This window comes from Pseudorasbora parva, chromosome 6, assembly GCF_024679245.1.
Source record: "Pseudorasbora parva isolate DD20220531a chromosome 6, ASM2467924v1, whole genome shotgun sequence".
NCBI classification, from domain to species: domain Eukaryota; kingdom Metazoa; phylum Chordata; class Actinopteri; order Cypriniformes; family Gobionidae; genus Pseudorasbora; species Pseudorasbora parva.
In genome coordinates, this window is record NC_090177.1 from 20,736,504 (window position 1) to 20,762,197 (window position 25,694).

At 37.8% G+C, this 25,694-nt stretch overlaps 1 protein-coding gene across 5 annotated transcripts in view; it reads left to right on the forward strand.

Moving 5' to 3' along the window:
* Positions 1–25,694, forward strand: part of magi3a (membrane associated guanylate kinase, WW and PDZ domain containing 3a) — a 173,896-nt gene that overhangs the window by 57,954 nt on the left and 90,248 nt on the right. The window contains exon 1 of one of the 5 annotated variants that reach the window (XM_067446107.1): positions 7,295–7,364. The exons of the other annotated variants lie outside the window; for them this stretch is intronic. Within the exon in view, the coding sequence (XP_067302208.1) occupies positions 7,361–7,364 (4 nt within the window). The 5' untranslated portion in view covers positions 7,295–7,360. Of the gene's footprint in view, positions 1–7,294; positions 7,365–25,694 lie in introns of those variants that run through there. 5 annotated transcript variants of the gene reach the window in all.

Here is a 25,694-nt window from a genome sequence, read left to right on the forward strand (position 1 = left end):
CTCTGCCCACAGTGTCATCATTTGAATACCTTGCTTTTAAATGTAAACCCCCTTTTTCGTTGACAATACTGCTCATTTATCGGCCCCCAAAAACAAATTCAGTTTTTATCTCTGAGATGCATGACTTTCTCACAACACTCTGCTCTACTTCTGCCAACATTTTAATATTAGGAGATTTTAATATTCATGTAGATACCCCCTCCTGCCACCTGGCAGCTGAGTTTCTGCAATTATTGGACTGCCTCAATCTCCAACAGCATGTGGATGGACCCACTCATTCTAGGGGGCTCTCATTGGAGCTGCCACGCCCCTCTTCCCTTACCAAAGATTCCCGTCAAATTTGCTTCAGGAACCTGAAAAAGATTAACCAAGACTCTTTAACTACAGACCTTCAGCAATTCTCCTCTGTTGATCTCTCCTCAGTCTCTGAGTCGGTTGACTTCTACAACAAGTCTCTGAGCAGCCTTCTAGATCTTCACGCACCTGTCATAACTAGAATGGTCACCTTCTCGCGCTCAGCACCCTGGTACACCAGCGAACTGCGGAAGATGAAGACGGTTGGGCGCGTACTTGAGAGGCGTCTCAAGCTCTCAGGACTCACTGTTCATAGGCAAGCCTATAGAGATCATCAGAAGGCCTACGCAAGGTGTTTAAGAGATGCTCAGTCACAGTTCTACTCTAGCATCATCAACAATAACCCTGGAAACTCCAAGAAGCTTTTCTCCACTATTAATCACATCCTCAAACCGCAAACTCACTCTTTTTCAGAAGCCACAGAAGAGAGGTGCAATAAGTTCATGACCTTTTTTAGGAACAAAGTAGACAACATCCACTTGCTCCTATCTAGCACCTCCGCTCTGCCTGTCCCGTCTGTTGATCCACAGCCAGGGACCTTCCAACATCTCTGCTGCTTCTCCATCATCACACAGCTCGAGGTTGAGGACATCATCAGAAAAATGAAACCATCCACCTGTGCACTGGATCCTTTTCCTACAGCCTTGGTAAAATCTAACCTCAGTGTCTTAAGTCCATTCATTACCAAGATTATTAATAATTCCCTCCAGGCTGGCCATGTTCCTTCATCTCTTAAAACTGCTATCATCAGACCACTTCTGAAAAAACCTACTTTAGACCCAGATGTTAATGACAACTACAGGCCCATCTCCAACCTCCCATACCTCTCTAAGGTGCTGGAAAAAGTTGTTGCTGCACAGCTTCAGGTCCATTTGGAGCATAACCATCTTTATGAGAAATTTCAGTCTGGTTTCCGCTCAGGACACAGCACAGAAACAGCTTTGGTCAGGGTCACAAACGATCTTTTGATGGCGGCAGATGCTGGTTCCCCATCCTTTCTCATCCTCCTGGACTTAACTGCAGCTTTCGATACAGTTGACCATAACATCCTCCTTCACCGTTTACATTCCACCATTGGTCTCTCTGACTCGGTCCACAACTGGTTTTCTTCTTATCTCACTGGGAGAACTGAATATGTTGCGTTAGGAGAAGCTACATCCCTGTCACACAATGTCACCTGCGGTGTCCCTCAAGGCTCTGTGCTCGGACCCACCCTGTTCATACTCTACATGCTCCCCCTTGGCCGTCTCATCAGCCGGCATGGGATTTCTTTTCACTGCTATGCTGATGACACTCAACTTTACTTTAGGACAAGTTCATCTCCCTCTGCTGACCTCACACCATCCACTTTGATCACTTGCCTGGATGAGATAAAGGCGTGGATGAAGCAAAACTTTCTGCAGCTAAACAGCTCCAAAACTGAAGCTATCCTAGTCGGCACTCCACTTCAGGTCCAGAAGTCCGTTATCACCAGCATTGCTTTCTCTGATCAGGTCATTCCACTTTCCACTTCAGTCACGAATCTGGGGGTCAGAATGGAATCACAGCTTACTTTTGAAGCGCACATCAAACACCTGTGTAAGACCTCCTTCTTCCACCTCAGAAACATTGCCAAACTTCGTCCCATTCTATCACTGGCTGATGCGGAGAAGCTTGTCCATGCCTTTATCTCCTCCAGGCTGGACTACTGCAATGCGCTCCTTATTGGCATCCCTAGCAAAAATCTCCAGAGGCTGCAGTGTATTCAGAACAGCGCTGCTAGGATCCTCATGAGGGTGCGCAAATACGACCATATCACCCCCATTCTAAAATCACTCCACTGGCTTCCTGTGTCGTTCAGGATCGAGTACAAGATCTCTCTCCTTACCCACCAGTGCATCCATGGTGATGCTCCCTCCTATCTCAAGGAACTCCTCACCACACAAACAGCCACTCGTAACCTCCGCTCTGTTTCGCTGTATCGCCTCAAAACTCCCACAGCCAATCTCCGTACTATGGGGGATCGGGCCTTCTGCTCTGCAGCCCCCAGTCTGTGGAATGCTCTCCCTGACCACCTGCGGACTCCACAGACTATAGATACTTTTAAGCGTGGTCTTAAAACCCACCTTTTTAGCAGAGCTTTTAATTGACTTTTAATTGACTTGCTACTTGTTTAATTTATTTTATTTTATTTTTCGGTTTTATTTATTTATTGTTGTTGATTGTTTTGTTTTTGTTTTTAAATTCTGTAGCACTTTGAGATTTTGTTTAATATAAAGTGCATTATAAATAAAATTTATTATTATTTATTATTATTATTATTATTATTATTATTACCAGGTGTATGATTTAGTCAACATTAAATTAAAATCGACAATTCTTATTTTTTATGGAATGTTGCAGTGTTCATTAAAGGGGTGGTTGCATACGATTTCACTTGTTTAACTTTAGTTAGTGTGCAATGTTGCTGCTTGAGCATAAACAGTATCTGCAAAGTTACAGCGCTGAAGGTTTATTGCCTACAAAAACAGCCGGTTTGGACTACAACAAGCTTCTTCCCGGGTTGGTGACATCATAAACACTTGCTAGTCACCACAGATGTGACTTCTGCCCGTAATGGTAAGGGGCTGTGGCGTTTCAAGGCAACCTGTGCTGAGCACTTCAGCCAATAAAAATACATGAAACTACATTTACCCATCTAACCAATCTAAGACCATTGCGTTATTCGGAGGGATGGCCTTCATAGAAGCAGGAAGCAAACGAACAGGAGACAGCGGTGTGGAATGAAGGTAAAATATAAGAAAAATACAGCGTTTAAAAAAAAGAAGTATTAAGACATGTTATACTGCGCCCCCTAAACATAACCAAACCTAGAAAAAAAACATGGAACCACCCCTAGAAATGATTTGTCTGTGCACACATCCTTCTTCTTTTTTTAAGAAAACATGTTTTTCATCAAAAACTTTAATGTGCAAGCCCATTTGCAACAACATATTTTCTCTGAAGACAATTACACCGGTCACGCACATGAAACAATCACAGTAGTTAGCAAACGACAGCATTTCCTACAATCCAATAATGTCTCCATGAACAAAATCAAGTCACAATCTGATGCCACAATAGTGAAGAAAAGATTTGGGAAGTCTATTTTATATATATATATATATATATATATATATATATATATATATATATATATATATATATATATATATATATATATATATATATATATATATATATATATATATATATATATATATATATATATATATATATATATATATATATATATATATATATATATATATATATATATATATATATAATTAGCAACATTAGCAGAAGTAGGGTATCATTTCTCTGAGTTCAGGAGTGGTAATGAGTTGTTAAAGTCTCTGAAAAACAAACAAGGTCATGTTATCTGTCCTTGCTCTGTGATTGCAGCTGCTGGCCGCCAAACAGAAGGCCTTCCATCTCCCTCCAGAGTAATTAGTGCTTGCTAAATGTTGCGCGGCTGCCTGAATTACCACCTTATGCAGCTGGTGAAAGTCATTTCAGTTATGCTTATTTTCATACCTTTAGAATGAATGTTGTATCCTTCGATTGTATGATTGTCTTTTTATTGCAGTGTATAGTTTTAAACTCATACTACATGTAGCACTGCTCTTTTTCTCAGATTTAGGCCCTGCCCCAAATGGTGCAAATGATGTGTACGTGAAGTGTTACGGACTTTCACATGTCCATGATGTCCACAAGACTCTGGGGGCTTTGTGGTCATCAAAGTAGGGATAAAGAAAGATTTAACCCTTGTTGTATTATGTTGGTACGATCCCTGTGTTTCAGGTCAAATACACTAAGCTGATTCAGTACAATTCTGCAAAAATCAAACTGAAAAACAAAACAAAATTGGTAAAACCCGTGGGTCAAATTTTACACATTCCACACCACCTCACCATTGAAACTTTGCAGCAGTGTCTCCAAATGAGAAATAGTCACACAGTTTCAAGGCAAAGATCCTGTATAATCTAAGTTTTCTGACAACTTAAATATGTTTTCTTGTCAAATTGAATTTTCACGGATGAAGTCAATTTTTTTTAACAGGGATTTAAAGGATATAAAAATTTGCGTGAGGGAAAAATATTTCCCCATGCAGATTTCGCAACGGGTTCAACTTGGTCAGGGGAATTTGCGCATTGACCATAAACTGCCTGGTTTGACTTCTGTGTAAGCTTTGCTTCATACATTGCTACACTACTGACAAAAGACTGCTTTTGCCCGTGAAATGTTGCAGAAGTTTTGCTAATGCGATGCACCTTTAGGTCCGCATTTGAGACCTTTGAGTGCTCCATGTCCTTTGTTCTGTCTTTGAGCGGCTCCACTCGAGGCGACGTCTTCGTTACCCGGGCTGTAGGACACAAAGGAAGAGGGCAACCTTTGTTCCAAAATCGGTGCAGCTTTTATATTCACAGCCGTCTCTTAAGTACCATCAATTTCACCATGCAGTGATTTTTAATTGCATACATATATATCTGTATATGTATATACAGTATATTAGCTTATTTATTTTTTTATATATATGATTGGACTTGTTTTATTATATTTGCCCTTGTACACATTGTGCTATTTGTTTATTGTATGATTTTATTTATGCTTAGTAATTGTGTTACTCTATGTGTTCTTGTTAATTGCCCCTTGGGGACAAATAAAGTTATTGAATTGAATTGAAATTGAAAACATATCTCAGATTTTCTGTTCACAGCCATATTCAGCTTGTCTTATCGTAGTCTATTGGCAAGCTCTTTTATACAACAACCTCCCATAGATCTGACTCCCTCTGGGGCTACAGGATGTTCAGATGGAGACCACATCGAGATTATGTGCATCACTTTGAGATTCAAAGCAGCATAGATTTCCTAGAAAGCTGGCAGCCAGCACCAGCAAAGGTCACTTTCAATGGAACGCAAACACACTCCCGCTTTATATGCTTTGCATGAAAGGCGTTTCTTTCTACTATGGGATGCTACTCATTTACTGCACTGCCATCATTGACTCAAATGTGCTGCTTGAATAGAAAAACCTTAACTATCAGAAATAAAAATGTACCTTTAGAGGTACAACAGCGTGTCTCTGGGACAGTGCCCTTAAAGCATGGGTGTCCAATCCTGCTCGTGGAGGGCCACCATTCTGCGGAGTTCAGATCTAACCCCAATTACACACAACTGAACCAGCTAATAAAGGTCTTACTAGGCACACCAAAAATGTCCAGGCGGGTGTTTGTTGAGGAAAGTTGGAGCAAACTCTTCAGGACAATGGCCCTCCAGGACCGAGTTTGGACACCACTGCTTTGAAGGGACATCTTTGTATCTCATCCACCCCTAAAAGGTGCATATTAGTGCAACGGTGCAAATTTTGGATGTCACCCATATCTGACCAATCTATTTGTGGTCTTGGGTTGTGTCTGAAATTGCCCACTATACCCTTAAATAGGCATTTTTTTGAGTTTGTAATGATGTCCAAACCATAGTGGACGTTATTGATTGCACTCATTCAATCCCGCAATGCACTGCAATAACGAGTGTACAACCCATGGACAATCAACGGCTAGAAAAATACCCATAATGCACTGTGGGGAGGATTGTGCTGAATGAATTCTCACCGGAAGATGGCTGAATCAGTCATCCATTCATTTTCAAAACCGCTGATCCAATTTTGCTACAGTGTCATTTCATTCAGGTGTAAATTCATTTTTAATTGATTATTAAATTGTTTAATTAAGGTTTATACATTGGTTCCATGACAGGTTTCAAGATAAATCTTTTCATTATTGCTGGAGCAGCCAAATGATTTATAAACCGCAAGCACAAACTACACTAAACCCTCCTCCGACACTCTGTCCGAATACGCTTACTTGTTTTCATTCACACTAATGTACACTGTAAAAAATAAAAACGGAAAATGTACTGGTAATTTTCTGCCAGTACATTATCCAGTAACTTTACGGAAATTTAACCCTTAACCCTTAAAACACAAACTAATGTGTAATTTAAAAAAAACAATATGGAAAATTTTATCATATTTATACAGTACATTGTGCCCTATTTTTACAGACTTTTTTTTACAGTGTAGAGTAATGAATGAGAGTGGTGACGGTCGATTTTCAAAATAACCTTGGAATCTCTATATAACTATTAAGCAGAATCGGGTGTGTTTGATTAGACAGAGTTTGAAAATATGTACTTTTGGTGTGCCTCCAAGAACATGCTTGAGAAACACTGCCTTAAACTATTATTACTATGAAGCTTTAGTGGTAGATAAGATACAGAGTTATTCCTTTAAGGGGACTGCTCCAGTTACAAGCTGTTGTACCCCCAAAGGAACATTTTTGCACTTTATTTTTCTAACAGTGTTTGTAAATTCACATTATGTATCTTCTATAATAAAGCGCTTGAGGACCAGGAATGGTCGTTGTGAGGGTGAGTTATGGTACATTTGAGGTGAATTATCTCTTTAAATGAAGTTAGATGAGACATTGCATACAGTTTTGAAACCGAGGTGCAGGAGGTTCCTTTATTATCTGTTCTCGAAAATAGGCAGTATCTGAAATCTGAACCCTTGATCTGTATTTCAGGTTGGGAATTTTGTGAATAGTCAAGTATTGTTAGAGCATCACCTCACAACCTGAGTTCTTTAGTGTTTGCTTCAACAGTTTCTCTAGTCTAAAAAATGGCTTTGCGTCTCACTGAGCACTGGTCGCTGAAAAACGAAGTGTTTGTCCTTGAATCTGCCGTTCTGAATCAGTGAATCTCTGACGAACATAAGAATTAGTGCAGATTAAATGACTTGAATGTAATTGCGTTTTTAATGAAGTAGTGCAGAGTACTGAATGAACATTGATCTAATAGTGACTTTCTCTTCTCTTTCATGCACACACGTGGATCTTGGAACCTCATCATCACAGGTAATTGGATTTGTTTTATTTACGTCCTCTGCTTGCCAATACGCGTCAGACGCTATTTATTTTCTTATGTGTAAGCATGTGACCATGGGCGTGCGTGTTGAAAAGGCCTTAGACATTTTTGTTGTGCTGTAAAAGGACTGTCCTTGCATGAGCAAATAGAGTTTGTGAGGAGAATAGTTGTGGTCTTGACTCATTAGTCATGAAGCTTCTGTCACACAGCGCTCACGATCACAGACAGCCGTAGATTTACACCCACGAAGTTAAATAGTAGTCGTTTGAATTCTCTTCACTCCTATTGAATGACACAATCTGTCAAAGTACTACTACAACTCTGTTGGCAAGCTTGACACTTTATAAACAGGATGCATTTTGCACTTGTAATTTATTCAGTGAGACTTTAATAACCGTCTTTTTCTACAGTACAGAACTGCTTTATTGTGCATGTTTAGGTTATGTTTTTATTGTGTTGTTGAGTGATGTAGCTAATTAGTGCTTGCTATTTTTTTAAAGGAATAGTTTGCGCATGGATGGCAATCCTTTCATCAATTCTCCCTCCAGCCCTCCAGTTATTCCAAATCTGCAATTTGTGTCTTCCTCGAAACCTAAAGAAGATGCATTACAGATTGTCAAACCATACCACAGAATGAAAAAGAGTGTGAACTGGACCTGAAGATGAAAAACAATTCAATTAGTTAATATGCACAATAAAACCAGTACCTATATATATATATATATATATATATATATATATATACAGTCTTGTTCAAAATAATAGCAGTACAATGTGACTAACCAGAATAATCAAGGTTTTTAGTATATTTTTTATTGCTACGTGGCAAACAAGTTACCAGTAGGTTCAGTAGATTCTCAGAAAACAAATGAGACCCAGCATTCATGATATGCACGCTCTTAAGGCTGTGCAATTGGGCAATTAGTTGAAAGGGGTGTGTTCAAAAAAATAGCAGTGTCTACCTTTGACTGTACAAACTCAAAACTATTTTGTACAAACATTTTTTTTTTCTGGGATTTAGCAATCCTGTGAATCACTAAACTAATATTTAGTTGTATGACCACAGTTTTTTAAAACTGCTTGACATCTGTGTGGCATGGAGTCAACCAACTTGTGGCACCTCTCAGCTGTTATTCCACTCCATGATTCTTTAACAACATTCCACAATTCATTCACATTTCTTGGTTTTGCTTCAGAAACAGCATTTTTGATATCACCCCACAAGTTCTCAATTGGATTAAGGTCTGGAGATTGGGCTGGCCACTCCATAACATTAATTTTGTTGGTTTGGAACCAAGACTTTGCCCGTTTACTAGTGTGTTTTGGGTCATTGTCTTGTTGAAACAACCGTTTCAAGGGCATGTCCTCTTCAGCATAGGGCAACATGACCTCTTCAAGTATTTTAACATATGCAAACTGATCCATGATCCCTGGTATGCGATAAATAGGCCCAACACCATAGTAGGAGAAACATGCCCATATCATGATGCTTGCACCTCCATGCTTCACTGTCTTCACTGTGTACTGTGGCTTGAATTCAGAGTTTGAGGGTAGTCTCACAAACTGCCTGTGGCCCTTGGACCCAAAAAGAACAATTTTACTCTCATCAGTCCACAAAATGTTCCTCCATTTCTCTTTAGGCCAGTTGATGTGCTCTTTGGCAAATTGTAACCTCTTCTGCACATGCCTTTTTTTTAACAGAGGGACTTTGCGGGGGATTCTTGAAAATAGATTAGCTTCACACAGACGTCTTCTAACTGTCACAGTACTTACAGGTAACTCCAGACTGTCTTTGATCATCATGGAGTTGATCATTGGCTGAGCCTTTGCCATTCTGGTTATTCTTCTATCCATTTTGATGGTTGTCTTCCGTTTTCTTCCACGTCTCTCTGGTTTTGCTCTCCATTTTAAGGCATTGGAGATCATTTTAGCTGAACAGCCTATCATTTTTTGCACCTCTTTATAGGTTTTCCCCTCTCTAATCAACTTTTTAATCAAAGTACGCTGTTCTTCTGAACAATGTCTTGAACGACCCATTTTCCTCAGCTTTCAAATGCATGTTCAACAAGTGTTGGCTTCATCCTTAAATAGGGGCCACCTGATTCACACCTGTTCTTCACAAAATTGATGACCTCAGTGATTGAATGCCACACTGCTATTTTTTTGAACACACCCCTTTCAACTAATTCAACTAATTGCCCAATTGCACAGCCTTAAGAGTGTGCATATCATGAATGCTGGGTCTCATTTGTTTTCTGAGAATCTACTGAACCTACTGGTAACTTGTTTGCCACGTAGCAATAAAAAAAATATACGAAAAACCTTGATTATTCTGGTTAGTCACATTGTACTGCTATTATTTTGAACAATATTGTATATATATATATATATATATATATATATATATATATATATATATATATATATATATATATATATATATTAAACTAAAATGCTAAAATATATAAAAACTATTAAATGATTTGAAAAAATTAATTCAGTCACCATTCTTTTTGATTCCATGTAAATGAGCAGCCTGGACGTGCAAATTATTGTTCGTGTTCCACAGTTCATATATGCATTTGCAACATGACGTTGAATGCAACATTGACAGAATTGCCATTTATTGCTTCTCCTGTGGGCAATTTATTAACCTATTTTCTAGATTCCTAAGAAACACCGCACACTCTTTGCATTTCTTCCATGCCTTTTAACCACATCACTAGAAGAGAAACCTGGAACTGTGATCTTTGCTGTCCAATCCCTGGAGAGCAGTTCCTGTCAGACAAACCCACACATAAGCTCACGGATCCTCTTTGGACCGAGCTCCCCGCTACACAGTCCCCTAAGATCAGGTCTGCAGCCAGCCATCACAGACAGACAGCATGTACCTGCACAGAGGGAAAGAGTGAAGCAGAGAGAGTTGAAAGAACAGAATATATTAAAAGAACTGCGCTTTAAGATGAGGAATGATGTGGAGAGAACCTCTAACAAGGTCACTGCAGCATCTCCTCACGCTCCCCACGCTGTTCCTCACTCAAGTGCGTGTTCTAGCTTGAATCATTTACATTCCACGGCTGTTAGAATGTTATCACTGAAGTGAGTGGATCAGATCATCACGTATCTTTGTGACTTATCCGTTGCCGACCTGATATTCACGAGCAGCCAGCAAACCCTGACGTGAGGTGCCTGGAAATGAGTGGTTAGAAGCATTCATGCAGCGTTCACCGTTCAGACTTAAAAGGTTGAACTGGCTTTTGATCTCAAAACTTGATAATTATGGCAGTGAACTGCCGGTTGTTTGTCACTGTTAAGGAGCTGAAAATGCTAATCACTTGGGATGGGGATTTTAATGATTCTGGTTCTGGTTCCTGTAGAATAATTGGTCACTGTTATATACCAGTCAAAAAGAATTCTGCTTTTTGGTAGCATCTCTTTTTAAACTACATACATTCTGAATGTACATCTTTAACAACCAGTCATTTTACAGATGGAAGTCTCACAAACTCCAAGTAAGGCCATGACAGTAGCACCATTTTGATTTGGACTCAATAAGTAATTTGTTTGTGAATCAGACTGTTCTTCATGCTGTATGTTTGACTTTTGGTGTGCACAGTGTTCAGTAGACTTTTCAGCTAAAGCTTAGATTCTTAGCAGCTCGGTGCTTCTGCTGTATAGCATTTCTGGAAACGCTGTCAGTGTATTTTAGGGTGCCAATGGCAGAGCAATGCAGACCAAATTTCATGAAAATAATTTGGTTGTCATGCAAAATCCTTTTCCTCTTAGACTCCAGAAAATTAGCCATTTGTTAACGCCAGGAAAAAAAGCGAAGATGTGATAATGAGAAAATAAGGTAACAAAATGAAAGTTATTAAAAGTATAGCTATTGGGTAAATGGTTAGCTTGCCAACCACAATCTGATTAAAATCACACAACATTCTTTGAATGAATTACATTTTATGGACACATTTTGATATTTACAATGGCATCCACTAACATTCAAGTTTGGGATCTATAAGATATATTTTTTTAAATATTTTGAAAGGTTTTTTTATATGCTCACCAATGCATTTATTATTTTACTTTCAAATAGTATTACAATTTCAAAGAACTCTTTAGTATTTTAATATATTTCTTATTAAAAATGTTAAATTGAGATGTTGTAGAAGTATGCTTCATATTTTTGTGGAAACTTTGAAAACCTTTTATTTGTAACATTATAAATGTTTTACTGTCACTTTTTATTTTTTGTTTTTTTATCACTTTTTATATTTAAACGGTAGGGGATATTGAGAGTTGTGAATATTGTGTTTATTGCAGGTTTCCTAATTAGCCATCATCTAGGATTTGGCATGAAACCTTTTTTTTCCTCATTTCATAACCCTATTCATCACACGTACTGCATGTGTCTGTGAACATAGACACCTGGGAAAAACCATGTTGTTGATGTTGGCACACAGAGCCTTATTAATCAACTCCTAGAAGCATCAGTCACGGACAAACTCAACAATCCCTCTCGCTCACACACAGACGCACACGTTTGGATTGATTTTCTTCAGTCTTTTGATTGCCTTTCTCCTTCTTCATCTATGCTTCTGTCTTATCATTCTAGCAGATTCCTTAGGGGGGCTGAACTTATCCGGTGAAAACATTACTAAGAAGGCATTCAGATGCTAATCTGACTCTGGTGGAGTCTTTTCTTTCTGCTGGCAGAGGTTGGGAGTGTATCATTTCTCAATTATACAGACGCACAACTCTAGCTGTTGAAGTTCCTCAACTCTCCCTGCATACTGGTGCCAAACGTGCCACAGAACAATGCATTTTAATCAGCACGAGTTCAATCTAATTATCATCATTGTTAATATTAACACTATTTTATTCAATCTTGTGAAATCTGCTTTCATTTTGAACAGTTCTCTCTTTGTTGAACTTAAATTAATCATGACTCTCAGACTCTCTTAGGACTTACAGTTGATACTGAGTGTTTTGATTGCATATGCAATTACTGATTCATATGCTCAAATAAATGCTCATTATTCATCGTTGTTGATCAGTGCACTATAAATTAATGTCAGTTATTCAAAAAGCAAGTGATTGCCAATGCCCTGCATCAATTGTAGTGTCTTGCAGATTTTTGCAGCTATGGACGATAGTATATCTGTAGCAGCAGTTAGTTACCTATATTTTTTATAAACTTTATAAAACTTTAATTTTAAAAACTATATAAACTTTTAATGCGTTTTGGCCATCATTTATATGATAACAGCGGTTTTGGGGCCTGAAAACACAAGCTTTTGACTTTGAAAGGGGTTTCAGTGCAAGGTTTTGAAAACAAAAAACGCCATGTTCACGCCATGTTTCTTGACAAAGTGACGTCGCCAACTACTGAACTGGCATGCATAATACAGCCTTTTTATCCTTTTTTTCAGATCCGTGGATCATTTTCGACAATGTTGTAATCTGTCTTTAGTACATCGTTGTTGTGTAACATGCCCTAAAATTGCGTTGTACCTTAGTTAGAAATGATCGATAGCATGATTGATAATGTTTTTTTATTTTATTTATTAGTTTAGAAAACAATTTTTAGTTCTGTCATATTCAGTTACTTGTACTGGTGTTTTATTTTTTTGCCATGGTAACAAATAGTTATTGAGTTTTCAGTGAAGTATCGTATTGAATAAAAAATCGATACAGCATAATATTGCGGTATTTTGTGTGGGGATATTGTATTGATGCAAATGGAAAGTATCGATATTTCCAGGAACAGGATTTTAGCTCAGCAACATTTTTTGCATAAGCTCTCCGTCTATTACCATGGGAAATAATACTAATAGTACAAAATTGAAATATTTCTTTTATCTTGTAATATCACAATCAGTCACATGCGCAGTGATCTGTGTGTACAGGTGTTAGTTTAAGGTGTTGATTTGACACGCAAGTGCAAACCAGCTGCACACTACAACAAAAATTTTACTCGCAATTACAAAGAAGCTGTCTATATTATACCATATCTACACTGTCAGCACACTCGTTTATTATACAATATTTCTGCGATTAGTTGGTGTTGTAACAGCTGTAACATCACTTGCTTGCTGCGGCATCGCCCAGACCATCATTTTTATTTTTTTATAGTAGAAAAAATTAGGGATGCACCGGTACCATTATTTTAGAACCGATACACTATTAAAAATTCTGAGTATCGGCCGATACCGATACTAAACCAGTACCAATCCGATACCAATGCCGTTTTGTTTAAAAATGATATGTAGAATTTCTATACCTCAGTCTGATGAACCGATAATCACTCTTTTGTGAGTTAAACACAATCTACATACAGACAACTTCATTATAAAGAACAGACCTATGACAAATATACTACTATACACTAGATGGTGAATAAATTGTATCGGTAAATAATTCAGCAGCAAAAGTTACAAAATTACACACACACACACACACACACACACACACACACACACACACACACACACACACACACACACAGTTGTTGTTTTTTGTTATGGGGCCAGTGAAAATTTTTGCAGGCCTGCAGCTAAATTATTGTTGATCTGTGTTTAGACAAGTCTTCTGCTTGAGTAACTCAAGTCATTTTTACTCAACTTTAAAGATGCAGATGAAGATTTTTAGGTGTTTTTTTGTTTTGTATCAGGTATAAAAAGTGTTTTCCACATTCAAAAATGTTAGGGGCTGCTTTCATAAGGTTCAAGGAGTCCACTCATTAATGTAAGCCTGTATACAGTACATGCTCTCCATGCTTTGGGTTCTGTGCTGCCGCCCGCTTTGAAGTAGCTGAGGCATGACAAACACACAGTGTCCCATGCTCATTTCACATCGGCGTGACAGAGGATGAAAATCCTGCATCAGCTTGGCATGTCATATGGCCTCTTCCTGTCTTTCTTTATACGAGTAATAATGTCACACTGACTGGTGGGAGTGTATTTTTTATCTTCAAGGTTTATGCGAGCTACAAATGTTTATTAATAGCAGTAAGTGGAGCTATCGTTCAGGGCAGGACTGTTATCAACGATGTTGGCTGCTGTTTGTTTTGCCATTCCCATTGCAGTTTGTTCCGCCATTGTGCACAGAGGAAAGGCGTTTGGTTTGCTCGTGCTAAGTGAATAAGCACAGTACAATAAATCGTGCCGATAAAATAGAGTTCTAAGAGTCTAGACTGGTTTTTGCCAGAGGTTAAGAAAATCTAATTAATTAGGGCTGCCAATCAAGTATAAATGTATGCAGTGTTACACTTGTGTTGGGTGCAGTGCATCGACTTTTTAAAGTTTGGGTGCAGTGCGTTAACATTTTTAAGAACATTTTTGAATAATAGCTATGTGTGTGTTTGCTTTTCTATGACAGCTGACACACACCTCTGTTACAATAGACACCAATTCCAATACATTTTTACATTTATTATTTCACTTATTAATTTGTATTAGTTTTTAAATGAATTAGGTGAAATAATAATTTTAAAATGCATTTTACAATAATTTCCAGCGTTAGTTCATTAAAAAGTAAAAAAAAATATAATATAATATAATATAATATAATATAATATAATATAATATAATATAATTAGTGCTGTGATATCAGTTAATCGCATCTAACATACACGTGTATATATACATACATACATACATACATACATACATACATACATACATACATACATACATACATACATACATACATACATACATACACACACACACATACATACATACATACATACACACACACACACACACACATACATACATACATACATACATACATACATACATACATACATACATACATACATACATACATACATACATACATACATATATGTACTGTATAAATGTATTGTTGACATTGGTAAAGGCTTAAAATCTATGCAAATTACTCTTGATGAGCCCCATGTTTCTGGTCTCCCCATTGCTGTTAAGAATATCGTCTGTAAGTGTTTGTCTCCCTGAGCTAAGCCTGAGCTAAATGGCTTTCTGGGTCTTCCACCCGCCCGGTCAGTTTGCTCGCCTGCCTGTTCATATCTATAGTGATTCATCTGGATGGGAGTCCTCGTTTACCTACCATGGTTTTTTGAGAATCGGTCCTATTTTGGTCTGGAGAGTAGTTTGTAGCCTTGCTAATTTGTAGATGAGGCTTTGATAAACTGCATTAGCCTGGCATCCAGCCAGGGTAGGTAAACTCAGACTGAGAGGGGGTTTGGAACATGTAATTTGGGATATTTCTGTCTTTTGCTTGAGCAGAAATATCTGGCCAGGGGTATTACAATACAGAGATGGACTGACTTGCTTTTAAACCTTTTGGCACCAGTCTCTGCAGATTTATGCTGAACATTATTCACAGATCCCATTAATTCTATCAAAGCCTCTCTATGGTGGGCACTTTAAATGGAATCTGTACACATGCCATACAAAATCATAGCCGTTAATATGGCACCGCCACCGGCCAGTATTCTTCCTCCGTATAAAACCAGCTGTCATCAGGATAAGTATGTTGTGTAAGATTTCAAGACATAGGTCTCTGGGCACATTATAGGTGCTCAGCTCTGTGAATGTGAGACTCCACAGATCTGTTTTAAACCTGTGATCAACCCCTTATCGTTTCTTTCTCTCTGATGTTAAGAACAGCATGTTATAGTGCTGCTGGGGATTCTCATCACAGGCGCTCCAGGGAATTGGTTCTCACATTCTCTCTCTTATTATTATATTCTACAGGTCATTTGGTTTCTGCGCAGTTTTTGGTTTAGATTTTCAATCTCTTCAGTTCTTTTGACCAGACTGCCTGTTTAAAGGGGGGGTGAAACACTCAGTTTCAGTCAGTGTCATGTCAATCTTGAGTACCTATAGAGTAGCATTGCATCCTGCATATCTCCGAAAAGTCTTTATTTTTTTTATAATTATATAAGAAAGATGCGCTGTTCCGAGTCTTTCCGAAAAAAGCCGAGCGGGTGGGGGCGTGTCGTGTGAGCGGAGCTAAATAATGACGTGTGCGCGCTGCTGCTATGTTGAGTCGAGTGCGTCGTAAAGCTGTGTCATCCCTAACAGCGGGAAAAAAACTTTATTCAAAATAAAAATATGGCTTTTAATCAGATACAGCCATACATCTATGATCCGGAATCAGACCCAGAGGCTGCAGTTGAACAGGAGCAGCAGCAAAAACGACTAGAGCAGGACGTCTGTATGTGGTACAAGTTATACACTAACTATATAATATGCTTAGCGGCTTGTGTTATTTACATATTTATACTTGAATTATATCGTCGTATTTTTGTCTTTGAAGGTGTACATGTGGGAAGTTTAGTTGTGCACGTGTGTTTGTGTGTTTACGCGTGGTTTGTGTAGACAGTAAGCGGACTGGTTTTGCACGGCAGGCTAAGTTAGTGTTTACATAGAAAGACACGGAATAGTAGCGCATTTGAATGAAGAAGCGTGCTTATTTAGTTCAACATATTTCCCCCCTCTTTGTGTATTGTTGTTTGGAGTGCTTTTACAATACACAAACATAAAGTTACACATATAGTGGCCAGCTAAACAAATGTACACGCACTACACATCGCATGCTCCATTGATCAATTAACTATACGTGATCATGTTTGGGCTACTTGATGAGCATAGGCAAAAACACAGACATTTGAAGCAGTCTCACTCACCGCCTGCGGTTCTAACGTTGGGACCTTTATCGTTGGGACTGCTCCATCCTTCAGCATTAGGCGATCGGAAAATCCGGTGTCGAGCTGGGCCTTGTTTATGAAACAGTCGGCACCGAAATGCAGCGAACAGATATAAACATTCGCGCAACTCAGTTGCTGATCCGGAAAAGCAAATTCCATCCACTGTTGCCTTAACGCGGGGTTTTTGGGGAATCTGTGCAGGACTGTCTTGGTCTGGCAATCAAAAACGCACTTTTTTGGTGACATTGTTATGTGCACATCACCTGTGCAGCAGCCTACGAGCCAGCGCTTTGATGGGCGTAGCCTGTTGCTTTCGCTCTCTCCCTCGCTCTCTCTCACGCGCTTCCGGTAGAATTGTCCGTAAGGCCCATACAAGGAAATTCCGCCCCCATTAACGTCAAAGGGGACGCATGATCTCAAAAAACTTGCCGAAACTTATGACTAACCGGAAGTTGTATTTTTGACAAAGAAATACTCCCATCAAACGTCCACCTTAACTTTTGAAACTTTGTCTATGTTTAGTATGGGATTCCAAGTCTTTAACAGTGTAAAAAGATCAGTATGCATGAAACAGCATTTCACCCCCCCTTTAAGGGTGTTTATTTGTCAGACCTGCCTGTACACTACATAAAGAATGGACCTTAAAGGTGCACTATGTAGTATTTTTGCAGTAAAATATACAAAAACCACCAGGGTTGCCAACTTTTAAGTTCAGGTTGGAGTGAGATTTTTTTTGGGGGGGGGGGGGCTTTTGATCTCGATTCAGTATCAGTTTATATCTAGTATATATACTGTACATAATAATATGTTTGTTTTGGCACTAGTTTAAACATTTCTTGGGTCAAATTATATGTGCCATTCCTTAATATTTACTTGTGACTGCTTATATAAGTATCATTATTCATTAAAAAGATTAGGATGCAAGTTATTTAAGTTTTGAAATTTCACATTTAAAGAAATCTAGTGTTTGATCATCATATCTAAATATTTATTAGAATGCAAAGACTGCAATATATTTTTGAGCAACTAGATTAGATACATGTATATTTATTAAAGAGCCATAAGGCACCTAAAGGCATTACAAATAAACATTAATATTTTTTAGCCACAAAATGACTCTAATTTGCCTATTTTAATATTAATTACTACACTAATTGTAATATAAATTTTAGAAGAAATACAAATATTAGAAGAAAAATATTTTAAGTGGTCATTTATTGACAATAATTGTTGGACAAATAGTATTTAGTACCAAAAGATCTCCTCAAAATATTCAATAAATATAATTTAATGAGTATGAGTGTGACCTATTAGTAAGGAATACCTGAGGGCTAAATACAAGAATAACATTAATGTTAACAATGTTGAATCTCTATCACTCTCCATAATAAAACGATCCTGTAAATATGGCTTAATAATCAATACACACTAACACTATGCTGTACTGTTTACCAAAACTTGCAGCAAACATCTATATGGTGAAACTGTTGTGTATCCGCTTAAGCAATTTAAATTCATTGGCACAGCGCTAGAAGTATTGAGCGCTCATGGGCCACGTGACCAGCGCGCACCGCAGGGAGACGAGAGCATGCAACTCCGCTTTTCAACGCCTCTGGCTTTAACATTGTGCCACATTAGCGCCAAAACGCTATTTATTGTTTGAATTTCATGAAAACACATTTAAAACAATTAAAGCTTATAGCTTTGTTTAATATCAAAAGCAGGTTTGGCAATTTGGCGTGAGATTGAGTTGGGCGGAGTGAGAGCGTGAGACAGAGCCTGAAAGCGTGAATATCACGCCAGATGCGTGAGAGTTGGCAACCCTGCAGTGTTATACATTTTGTTCAGTCGAGTTCTTACAATGCCAAATGTTTTCTGCAGAAGTGCTTTTACTGTTAGCTGTGTGCAGCAAGTGTCATAACAGCCTTTGAGCTAACGCACAGGGTAACGTCATAACATAATTTTAAACACACCTTAAACACACACTCACAATAAAATGAGCTGCGTTACCTCCTACTTGTGACCGGAAAAGCGGAAATGGCGCCGGCGACTGTGTCCCTTCATAATAAAAGTCCCACCGTCAACTATACACAATACAGATTATCACCATCCACGCTACAAATTTTTAGCATTTTTATATTGCGATATATTGTGACACCACTGATTTCACACTCGTGAAATTCACTCTACGTCATTTATCTTGTATAATATGTTAATTTTTTCATAATTTTCTATATCCGGCTTAATATACCATCAGATTAAAGTGTGATTCTCACAAAACTGTATTTTCTGCAAGCAGTTTTCAAGGTAGTTTTGGATGTGTTTCCAAGAAAGCACACTTGGAGACTCCAGAAGGACACCAAATAACCGAATGATACAAGGAGTCCATATAATGCATATATAGTATATCATTTGAGTTTATTTGATAACATTTATTGATTTTGATAACACAGCTAACCATCAAAAGCAAAGCTTTATTCACTTAAATAAAATATAGCAAATGATAAGCATTACCTGAGTGCTGATTTCATATTAATCTGATGGGTAGTTGTAATTCACAGGTTGGGTTGAGAGAGCATGCCATTTCTCAGCATTTGTAACAATGCCACCACCTGCTGTGACCATAGATATGTATACATTTCTATGGCTGTGACCGCACAGAACATTCATTCGCTGTGAAAATAATATGATGTTTGTTTCACATATGCTGATTCATGAGTGCTGTAGTGTATACTAGAGGCAACGTTTCATCCCTGCACTGTTTTAACCTGATTATGGGAAATAGCAAGGCAGCATAAAACTCACTTCACTCTGAAGTTTGGTGACTTGTTTTACTGCATCAGCAATAGGATTTTTCTCCAGTTTGGTCTCTATAGTGCTATTTGACTATGTCTGTGAGGCGCATTTCTTGTTGACCTGCTACTCAGAGAACTGCCTTTCACCATAATGGTTCATGAGGGGTTGTGAGAGAGAAAGAACCTGCCGTTGTTGTCTCTTTAAATACAGAATCGGCTACCAGGCCCTCAAAGGGTGGCTGAAAAAGGGAGATATAGTAGGTATTCTTCTCAAGACACCTGTTTATGCCACTATAAATCTAAACAGTCACTGGGAGGGGGTCCAAAAGGCCCAACCAGGTCTTTCAAGACAAGGTTATCTTTTTCTGCCAGGGATAATGTAACATTCAGTATTAAAGCTGCCCTGTGGAAGATTACAGTCTCCCTTTTAAACTCAATAGGCCAAATCTGGCCTGGTTTGTGCACCAGACTTATGCAGCATTCAGAACTGAATTGAGAATCTCCCTTACAATTTAAAGGGCAAAGGCAACATGATGCAGAATTCTCATTCAAATTTGAATTTAAAGAAGTAGAATTTGGATTGAATAAAATTAAAAAATGAACTGCAGGTTAATAAATGTTATTTATTATAAGCCATAAACATAAAATATATCATCAGAAAACTTTGATAATATAACTGGCAACTAATATCTCTATCAGCATGTTTTAAAGTTCACTTTAACATGCATACATATGCAAACACACAGCCCAGGAATAATAATCTAAAGAAATTCCTATATAAAATATGACTGCAAACATGCACAAATGTATTCTTCAGTACTCTCTACCCCAAAATACCAAGGTCTTTGAGGTAGAAACAGTCTCCTTGGTTACAGGATCCAGAGGAGAGATGGAGACAATTGAGGGGGGAAAAAGATCACTCTCTTTCTCCATTTCATTCCCTTCCCTCCAGCGTCAGCTCCCACAGCTAATCCTGTTTGGAAATATTTTCAGAGAAAAGAGGATTATGTTGTAGTGTGCTATGAATTTTAGCACAGTTCACTCACACTTAATTAAATTCATCATTGTCTACTAAAAGCTTCCATTCTTCCCACTGGGACATTTGCTCCAATAAATAAGAGTCAAGGTGCTGTAATTAAGTCAAATGGGTTTTCCTCATCTAAGGCTAAATTTAGGCTAAATGTGGCTCCAAAGATCTGTTTTTGCCTAATGGAATATAATTTTTCAATTCTGATTTGGACCACTTCAATATGTGGTCTTAAATTCGATAGAGGTCAGTGCGACCTCAGTTTGAACAGTCGGATTTGATGCGACTTTTACGTCACCGATTGACATTCGTCACAATTCTGTTCTCATTTGAGTCACTTAAAAGATTTGACATACCCGAAGTTTCAAAAGGTATTTAGTGGAAGTATTTAGTGCTCTGTTTTTTAGTGCTCGCTTGCTATAATGTCCTCCATGTTTACTTTCGTATGACAATGTCATTTTATAATCCTTTTACCCATGCAGTTCAATCCAGGACCGTGATCTATTCACACTGGGATCTGATATTGGCCACATTTAAAACAGCAATGTGAACACGTGAATACAAAACAATAAGATGGGAGCAATACATTGGAAATTGAGCACTAAGGCTTGCAGTGTGAACGCAGCCTTAGGAACCTCTGAAACTGGATTTTCTCTCTTAATTCGGGAGAGGAAAAGCAAATCTGTTTACAGCAACTAAAAAATAAAAAGCTTGCCTTCTAGATTGTGAAGCTACATGCCATGCAGAGGTAAAATACAATATTTTTGCAAGATTATAAGATTATAAAGGCCTTTCTCGATGGCCTTTTTTCATTAGTTCTGTTTCAAGAGCATCACTATTTCCATCGAGACATTGCCATAGGAGTGTGTGATATCACGATTTTAGATTGTGAACTCTTAAAATGTCTCCACGATCTGCCTTTGAAGAGAGATCATGCTACAGTGAAATAAAATGGTGAAAAAGATTTTGATCATAGGGGTGGGAAATATGACCAAAATCTTTTTTACCATTTTATTTCACTGTAAGCATGATCTCTCTTCAAAGGCAGATCGTGGAGACATTTTAAGAGTTCACAATCTAAAATCGTGATATCACACACCCCTATGGGAATGTCTCGATGAAATAGTGATGCTCTTGAAACAGACCTAATGAAAAAAGCCTAAAGGGTCTGTCATTCTTTTTTTTCTATTGTTACCATGTAAGGTTACACTTTTTAAATATGGAAACTATTTAGTTATACTGCTTATTGACTTATTGAAAACCAACATGAAAAAGAATTGTGATAAGATCGTGGATTGTGATCCTGCCTGAAAAAAAGTTATATATTTTTGTCACCCACCCCTACATTCCCATGTGTTGCTGCATAGAATTATTGATCTCATGTTCCTCGGCCTCCAGTATGAACCACCACACCCTTGGTCTCAGGACATCATCCAGAAAATATTTCCTTCAATAACGGTTTCAGATTATATATATTTCGGATTTTGGACATATATATATATATATATATATATATATATATATATATATATATATATATATATATATATATATATATATATATATATATATATATATATATATATATATATATATATATTTATATATTTATATATTGCATTTGGTCCTGTGTGGAGGATTGAATAGAACATACAAGCACATGCCGTCTCCTTTTTCATTACATTACAGTTATTATATCACCAGATACAATCTCCACTGTACAATGATGTCCGAAATCTGAGACTGCAATAAAAAGTGAGATTTTAAGGGGGTTTTATAACAATTTTGACAAATAGTGTCAGAAGTATTGGGAACACTTCACAATAAGGTCCTAGTAGTTCATATGTAATATATTAAAGAACATTAATTAAAAATGAGTGATACATTTGTTACACTATTTACGTTATTCTTTGTTTGTGTTCGTTAATATAATACAGGTACATTAAATAATATTAACAGATAGAACTTTTGATTTTCATAATGTATTAGTAAATGTTGAATTTAACATTTAAGATTAAGATTTTTTCATTGTTAACTAATGCAAGTAATTAATGTTAACAAATGGAACCTTCATTAGTAAACTTAAAATAGTGCTAAATCAGAAATACACCGTATTTAAATCTAGGAAATAAAGACAAATCACTTCACTTGTGGTTTTAATCTTTTATACCCCACAATGCATCAATTTACGTGTCCGTTTCATGTCAACTTTCTTTACCCTTGCTCTACTACGGAAACATGCTGTTGTAGACTCCAACTACAATATTTATATTGAATGTCAGCAAGACATGCTCTTGCTCTTGACGGCAAGATTGGCTTTTTTCAGTCAGGTTGATAATGCGGTGTTTGAGTGAGCACCACTCTTTCCTGCTGGCACTTTCGGACTTCTCAAGTGTCACTGTGGTCTTATAGCAAAAAAGTGTCCTCTCCTCTAGACAAACTGGAAGACTTGATAGCTGAGGACTCTTTAATGAGATAGCCGGTGCATGAAAACGTATTCATATTGTGGCCCCTCGCATTAGAGCCCAGATATTATTACCATGTAATGGGAAGCTGAAAAGGGCACTGTAATTTTGGTCTCATTAGTTAGACTGAAGTTGTCCCTGAAGTTCTAGTGTTACTTATCCCAACTAATCATGAAGCTTATGTGTGTTTGTGTTAGACAGCATACAGACTGTGAAATGTTTCGAAGAAGCTTCATAAAATACTACTAAAAATGCATGCATATCTCTTGCATGTGTGTCACATTACTGACTGTTGATTCAAATACACTGGTTTGTTAGTTGTGTATGTTTAGTGACCTTTTTCTTTTTAGTGAATCAGAAACATGCAGTATAACATTTCCTAAACAAATGTCTGTGTTATTTTTTGTGAAGAGTCATTAGAGAGTCATTTAAGAGTAATAACCGATAAGATTCATTTGTTCGAGAATCGGACTGGTCCCACTATCAGTTTCATGATGCAGGTTCAGTTCCGTCTGCATCAGGGAACAGCGTGTAAAACCATTAACAGATCCAAACATAATTTAGTTCCTGTCATTTTAAAACAATGGAACAAGCTCTGAATAAGAAATTATTCTCAGTTTCCAACCCTTTGTTACATTTAAAAAATCTTTATAAAATACATCCTATTGTCAACATTATAAATGAGAGTGTGCAATACCAATTTATGAGAGTAGATTATAAAATGGCTAGCCTGGATGCCAGCCGAACTTAGCCCCGCCCACAACATTTTTAGGTCTGGCGGTTCGGTCTGGACTTGATCCATATGGTGATGTTGAGAATGATGATCAAGCTGGGTAAGTACTCTGTGTATCATTAAATTCTTTTATTTTTTTACAACACCGGCTAAGATCGTTTATTCCAGCGCACGTGCATACAGGGTTGCCAAGTTCTTACAACAAAACCCGCCAACTACTAGCCCTAAACAGTAGCTTCTTGTGGGGGTTCTCCGGGAAAAAAATTGTTGTTGGTGGGGGTAAAATGTGTGTTATTTTGGCAAGGTTGCCTGCTAAAATTCGCACTCATGCGTCTATATATCACATAATAGTCGCTTTAACCCGCGGACAACAACCGTGGAAAAATATGCGGACTTGGCAACACAGTGCAGTTGAGCTCTGATGACATTTGACAACTAATGTAAAGTGTCGCTTCGTTGCTCTGATTGGTTGTAGCTATATCTGAGTCTAATTGAGTATGACCACGTCAGGCTACAAAATGGCAAACATCAAAGGAGATTTCTGTTTTGTCATGTGTGTGAAAAGATGAAATGGCTTGACCTTCAGTCGATTTATTAAAAATGTAATTTGAATTATCGGTTGAGAAATGTTACAGAAACTTTACCTTTGTTAGGGACATCCACTCCAAGCCTATTAATGAATTGATGTTGCTTTGAACTCCTCTTTTGTCTTGTGCGTGATTGATCCAGCCATTTAATGGCACACCATCTTTTCCCAGATGTCCTATTTGACTTAGTTCTTACAGACTGCCCTTTCTTTAACACACAGCACAAATCATGTCTCAAAGGCTTACCCAATTCGAAGGCTCCTTCAAATGCAGTCTCAAAATGCGCTTTTTCACAAACAATTAAGGATGCCACTGATGGATCCTAAGCTGTGTCCCATTTCAAAGGCTGTATTCTTCGAAGGGCTCGGACTTCAGATGCTGAATCCTGCGAAGCCCGTGAAAGTCGGACAGCGGTCTAGCCTACGTAATATTGTTCTTGTCGCCTTGCAACTGTGACAGCTGCCGTTGATGCGTGACTAACGTTTTGTACTGGACTTTTTGGAAAGTTGCATTTGAAGGAGTCTTCGAATTGGGACAGTATTCGTCGCACCGCGGTGACGAAATCGGCATTTGAATGCTCGCTTCTAAGGATATAGCCTCTGAGCTGGAATGCAGCACTAGTCTACCTCCAAAATTCATTGCGCAACGTTTACAACTGAATTTTTTGAAGAAAGATATATATACATACACATAGTTGAGAAAACTTAACTTAAAAGTTTAAGGCAACCAGCTGCAGAACATTTTTGAGTTTTCTCAACTTAGGGTCAATAGTTGTACAAACTTTGTTTATCTCAACTTTTTTTCAGATTAAATAGTTGAATAAACTTTTACAGTGTAGATGTTTACTAATATCTTACTAAGATATTACATATCTTATACTCTTTATGTACATACAGAACTGGACCAAGTTGAACATATGTGTATATAATAGAGGTTGTGAACCCCGTTTTGTGTTCTCCTCTTACTTCCTTGTCAACAGCAGATGTCACAGTTGCTAGGCGACAAAAACAATCTTCCGTCGGCTAGACCATCCCATTTAATTAACAATGCTAGGTTCGACTTTCACAGCCAATGCATGGACTTTGA